Source organism: Adiantum capillus-veneris, chromosome 6 (genome assembly GCF_014529385.1).
Source record: "Adiantum capillus-veneris isolate H3 chromosome 6, ASM1452938v2, whole genome shotgun sequence".
Classification (NCBI taxonomy): Eukaryota; Viridiplantae; Streptophyta; class Polypodiopsida; order Polypodiales; family Pteridaceae; genus Adiantum; species Adiantum capillus-veneris.
The window spans coordinates 39650516-39656698 of record NC_140936.1 but is presented as its reverse complement, the minus strand read 5'-3'; the positions used below and the strand labels follow the sequence as shown (position 1 = coordinate 39656698).

The 6183-nt window shown below is 45.9% G+C and overlaps 1 protein-coding gene across 2 annotated transcripts; it reads right to left on the bottom strand.

Annotated features, from left to right (window-relative positions):
- Positions 1-478: 478 nt before the first annotated feature.
- Positions 479-2957, bottom strand: LOC147455379 (uncharacterized). 2 transcript variants are annotated; one of them, XM_086514159.1, is made up of 4 exons: positions 2802-2945; positions 2425-2536; positions 1283-2123; positions 479-1191 (listed from the first exon to the last, which is right to left on the bottom strand). In XM_086514159.1, the coding sequence occupies exons 3-4, from the start codon at positions 2082-2084 to the stop codon at positions 707-709; spliced, it is 1287 nt and encodes a 428-aa protein (XP_086370285.1). In that variant the 5' UTR covers positions 2085-2123; positions 2425-2536; positions 2802-2945; the 3' UTR covers positions 479-706. The 2 variants fall into 2 exon arrangements, with proteins under 2 accessions (XP_086370285.1, XP_086370284.1); XM_086514158.1 differs by lacking the exon at positions 2425-2536 and having other exon boundaries at positions 2802-2957.
- Between the last annotated feature and the right edge of the window lie 3226 nt (positions 2958-6183).

Here is a 6183-nt window from a genome sequence, read left to right as displayed (position 1 = left end):
AGCCATTATCATCTGTGGGAATCTTTCCATTTAACATTCAATAGTGTAGGTAATCAGAATTATGAATGGCACGGCATATTAATTCTGTTCCACTATAAAATATCATAAAAAGGACAAGATCACAAAAGTTTGGGTTGGAATATAGCTGGAAACCTTTTTCCAATGAGATGAGTAAAATGTCCCATCTGCTTAAGCAAAGTTGTCGAGGAAACCAACCATGTACGATCGACATTGCTGTCAAAGTAGCAAGGGATAAGACATGCCAGCAGCCTCTACAGACAGATGCTTCAATACCACGAGTACGAATCACTTATGTCTGATGGAAGTCATGAATACAATACATGGGAAGGATTAATCTTGAAAATCCCCACCTGAAACATTGATAAACATCACACCAAGACATTTCACAAATGAAATTGATAAACAAAATTGATCAACTAGCACAGCCAGTCTCAAATCAAATGCTAACCCTGGTCAGTCGATATAATTGTGAATGCCATTACCAAGCGCAATAATCTGTTAAATCAAAACAGCACCATATACAACGAGACACTACATGTTGACACTACATACAGAGTGAGATTGACTACCAAAAATACTCCTTAAGCCACAGGTTACGTTGCACCCACGGATCATAAACCCTACAATCTAAGCTCATGGTTGGTGCAAATAATGTCAACCAGTAAGAAGGAGAAAGCACTGAACCTTATCGATGTTGAGGAGTTGGCCCAAGACCCGATATTGTGCCTGTCATCCTCTCCATTGATGCAATCAAGCCCTTGCCAATCTCTATAGTGGCTTCCAGTTTCTTTTCTTCGAGAGAGAACCGTTGCTCCGCCAATTTCATCTTTCTCTCTTCCAACAACAGCCTCCGCTCAGTAATATCTAGCGGGCTCAACGGAACCTTGGACTTACTTGACCGTGGCTCCCTTGAAGGACTTGGAGCTGCATTGCCTATAGCTTCCTCTTTTGGGTCTAGCAGAATAGTCACCTTCTTGTTGTTGTCAGAAGCTGACTGCTTCGTTGCACTTCCACGTTCAGTGGCTTTGCGCTTGCGACCAGATGTCTTTTGCTCAACTATCAGTTGTCCATCTTCCCCTCCCACAACCCCATTCTGCCCCACTTCCTTGCCAATATCTGTGGAAATTCCCGCTTGACCTGGTTCATTGTATGAGGTCACTACAGTGCCACCTATATGATCCAACACAGCCATAATGCACACCCAATTATACATACAGTGAATGCAATAAAAAAGGAACGACTACACCATGTGAAAACCAACCTGAGTCCACATTAAGTGAAATGAGAATTGGAGATGCAGGATTTAAAGACGTCACGAAACCAAATCGAGCCAACATAGCATCATAGACCTCTCTCTCGAATACACTTGGGAACCGACCTTGCATCCTCTCCTCTTCTGTCATTGTCCAGTAGCTAGTTTTTTTTTCTGAAACCCTTAACTCCCAATCCAAGATTGTTCTAAAAGCAGGCCAAAGCCTTTCCCACTTCTCGCGGCACTGGGAAGCTGATTTCTGTACACCCAATGCTTTGCAAGACTCAGCGATCTCTTCCCATTTTCCAGGTGTGGACGATCTCAGCTTCCTCGGGCCAGACTCGGCCTTCTCGGCCTGCGCTTTTTTGGCTTCAAAGAGCACATTCATCTCATTAAGTGTCCATTGAGTGACCGCTTTTTGTGGCGTCAAAGACGTAGCAGCTGCAGACCCTGCTCTAGTTTTGGATAAGGGAGTGTCGGTCACACCTCCTCTTGTCTTAGAGACAGGTGTTTCAACAGCATCAATATTCCCCCCACTGCTTGCCACAGCTACTTCATCGCCCCCCATAACAAGGTCCTCTTGTGACATACCAGCATTTTCTTCAGAGCTCTTGGGCTGTAACGTGCTATCGAGCTCGTTTTGTACCCTTACCGTATTGTGTATACCCCTCTGAGAAAAGTTCAAATCAAGGGGAGTCTCCATGGGTGGTTCTGAAAACTCTACAATAGGAAAGGTGTTCACATGCAGAGGTTGCACATGCGGAGCATCTGTGCGAGGTACACTGCTACTGCCAGAAAATTGTGGAAGCATTTTCAAAAAGGAGTCACATTAAAATGCAACAAAACCCACCTGCAAGATGCCAAACCTTCATAAATTGGGGAAGCATTTTCAGGAAGGAGTCACATAAGATGGAATGCAAAATGCCAACCCTGTCACAACCTTTGATACTATCCAAAATGTAAAGATAGGACAAATGAAGTTACAGAAAACCCTCTTCACAAAATCCATACAGAGTTCAAGCCGAACATGTTCAAATTATAGACCGAGGAAGCTCAAACACACTGGCCAAGTAAAAAGTCCATGAAGCACACATGCAGATGCATTCGAGAAGAAAACAGGGCTCATGCTCTACGTGACCAACGATACATACATAGAATCTCTGCTCAAAATACTATATAACCAGGAGGCACTTGACTTGTTTTTGCAGATTAACACCCGTCTGGCAACGTAAAAAGCTTGTACATAAGGTGATTTTCCCTTGACTGAACAAAAAGCAGAGCAGAGAAATGGCTCTCTCTCTCTCTCTCTCTCTCTCTCTCTCTCTCTCTCTCTCTCTCTCTCTCTCTCACACACACACACACACATACACAACACACACGCACGCGCGCGCATACGCTCCAAAAAACCCACACAGAGAAAACGGAGAACACCCCTCGCCCTCCCCACTGGAGAAAACGAAAAGAGTATCTCATACCTCAAGGTACAAACACACAGACAAGATTGCAATATAAGCAGAGCAACACGTACTAGGAGTGGAGTTGTCGGACGGGCATGCTGAAGCGGATCGAAAGCTGCTTTAAGCTGAGGACGCTGCACAGAGCGCGATAGAAGAAGGCCCCAATTTTCTCTCCCTGCTAGTGACAATTTTTGGTCCAATGCAAGTATATCCTCTCTCTCTCTCTCTCTCTCTCTCTCACACGGTAGGTCACCAAATTAATAGCTTAGCGAGAGACGGGGGGAAAGGAAAAGGCCCGGGGGGGGGGAGGGCGGGGGGGGCATCATCAAACAGGTCACATACACTATGTTGAGCTGATCAAGAACTCTTGATGCTTGAAGACCGAGGAGATGAGGGTGGTGATTGGGAGTCCCCAACATGGCTAGGAGAGAAAGGTATGTAGGAGGAAGTGGTTTGGGCAAGCATGATTGTGATTTAAAACAATCAAGTACTCTAGTAGGGTATGACGCACAAACTTTTGATTTTTCAAGGGCATGCACGGCATGGTGTACATAAACAGAGGAGCACTTCCCTAGCCCCAACACCTTGTCATGCACCAAAGGGAGAGAGAGATAACATGGGCTAATGATATGGTCTAACTCGCAAATAAAGGAATAGGTTCAAGAAAGTATGGATGAGTACGGCCCTACACTTTAGAGAAGAACATATGGGTGGTGAAAAATTATAAAGCATGAACATGCAGAATTTTCCCACGTTGTCATACATCGGCATGGTAAGAAAGCTTTGTTCATTGTGAGGTATGAGATGCATCATGAAGCAAGTGTATTTCTTATCATTTTCCAAACCACTTCTTGATGTCTTGATCATATGTGTTTATTGAGCATTGTTACTTGCCTCCATGCAATTCTAATGAAGTGATGTGGAGAGCTTGAATGCATGTACTTATGACAATAGTAGAACTCAACATTATGCATGGAATCATGAGAGTTATTGCGATCCTTAGACTTGGCATGCATGGGCTTTGCGAGACTGTGCAGTATAAGCATCACCACTCTTGGTAGGCTCAAAAGATTGCCTATGAATCTCCTCAGTGAGTACACTACCAACCAAATCCTTGTAGACCAACTTGCCTTTAGGCACAGAGTTACTTATGGCTCTACAAAAAGTATCCAATGCGGAAGGTAGAGAACATAACAAAAAAGATAGATTAGACCTCTTCATCAAAATTGAGTCCTTGTGACGTTGGAGAGGGGGAATGGGGGAATGCACCCGGCACAAACACAAGGGCCTCTCTATAGCTCAGGGTATCCAGAGCACCCCTATCCTCTCAGAAAACACCTTCAAAACACACTATACACTAGCAAACCACCGCCTACTCAATTTCCACTGCTCACACACTCCACAAATCGACCATACACCGCATACCTACTGCCATGGTCTGTCTTCACCCTTACACACGCACACAGCCACTCAATCTCGCTCTTTCACACAAGACACCGTCGGTCCGGGGGGGCACACACATCCACACAGTCGGCACCGAGTGGAAACACCAAAGCTGGAGAAAGAGAAGGGAGGAAGGGGAAACAATAGCAAAGCCGGGCAACAGTCTCTTGATTGCACTTCAAAAGGCATGTACAAAGGCTTGCACTGCCCACCATGGCCATTTTCAAGAAAAAAATACAAAGGGATAGGTTTGTCAGAGAACTCCACTTTGTAGGCTTCAAACGGCACAAAAAAAGCCCCTAATTTGATTTAAAAATGACCTTTATAGTGGGGGACCTTCAACTTTAGAAATTGCTCTCTCATTGGCCCATTTGGCATTCACGTTTGGTAACTTTGGGAGGAGGTAACCGCCTCTGGCTTCATTTGCTCTCTTTCTCTTTCTTTTGCACTTGAGGGGGGGTGCATTAGCGACATCGCTAATGCCCCTTGGCATTTTTTCTTTCATTCTTTTTTACCCCTTTGGGGAGCTTAGCCTTGCACTCTCCTTTTGATTTTTCCCTTTGACCACCTCTGTCTGCCGGCTCCCACGAGTCTTCTTGTCTCTCTCTTTTTTCCCTCACCCTTCACTTTGGTCCAGTCGTGCCCAGCCTTCCCTTCCTTGCCCTTTGCCTTTGCTTGCCCTTGTTTGGCCGGCCTTGGAATGGCCTTGTACACCTGGCGGCCTCCTCGGTCTCTCTCTGCCCCTCTCTCTTGCGGGATTGTCCCCTTACCCTGGGAGGGGGGCATTAGCGAGGTCGCTATTGCCTCCCCCCTAGCCTTCAAAATTGGGGCCTCCAAGGGCCGACCGCCGTAGGAATGGCCCGTTTCGGGCGCCTGACACATCACCCAATCAACACAAGCCGTCGCCGGCCTCCATTGCCAGAGCGCGCCATCGGCCACGACAAAACCGCCTGCACGCCACTGCCATACCGAAGCAGAGCAATGGGTGATGGCTTTAGTCTTTGCTTTTTTTGCAGGAATTTAAGGTGCATTTAATTGTGCGAAGGTTTTTTGTGTTAACAGCTAACAATCTATTGCCATAGGTAGTGCTACATTTGCCAGAGGTAGCCTCTCCTGGGCTAATCACCCTGCTCTCAAAGTGTATCGGCTTATAGCTTCTCCCTACCTTTTGCAGTAGAACCGCTCCAATAGCAACCGTGCCCACTGTCATAGACACGTAGAAGTCGTCCTCTCGATTGGGAGGACACACCATTGGAAACTGACACAAAATGTCCTTGACCCTATCAAAAGCTTCCTGAGCTTCCTCATCCCACTCATAACCATGCACCTGTTGAGCTCTCTTTCGAAGAGGATGCACATATTGCGACAACATCCAAAAGAAGCGTGAAAGATACTTTAATTTATGAACAAATGAAGCCAAATCTTGAGCATTTGATGGTGGCTCCATCAACACCAACGCCTTCACCTTCTCGGGATCAGCCTCTATACCGTTTTGCGACCCTACATGACCCAACAGCTGCGCTCGAGGCTTGCACTTCTTGGGCTTCAGTTGACCTCCTTCTTCATCGAGCCTTTGAAAGCATAACTGCAACTTTGATAGGTGCTCTAATCATGAACTGTAGCAACCTATATCATCCATGAAGACCCTGATAAAGCGGCCCAGATATGGACCAAATACCCTGTTCATCCAATCTTGGAAGGTGGCATATGTATTCACCAATCCGAACGGCATCCTGCGGCTGTAAGCAAAACAACCCCATGGAGATATGAATGTGGTCTTGAACTGGTTTTCGAGTGCAATCCCTATCTGAAAATACCCCGAGAAACCATCCATAATTGAGTATCTTTTTGTGCCCAGTCACCTGGTTTAAGATCTCGTCTTGAAATGGCAATGGATAGTGATTTCTCTTGGTTGCTGCATTCAATGGCTTGTAGTCGACACACACCTTCCATTTCCCATTCTTCTTAGGGGTTATAACCACTGGTGAGACCCACTCTGACTCTTTCACA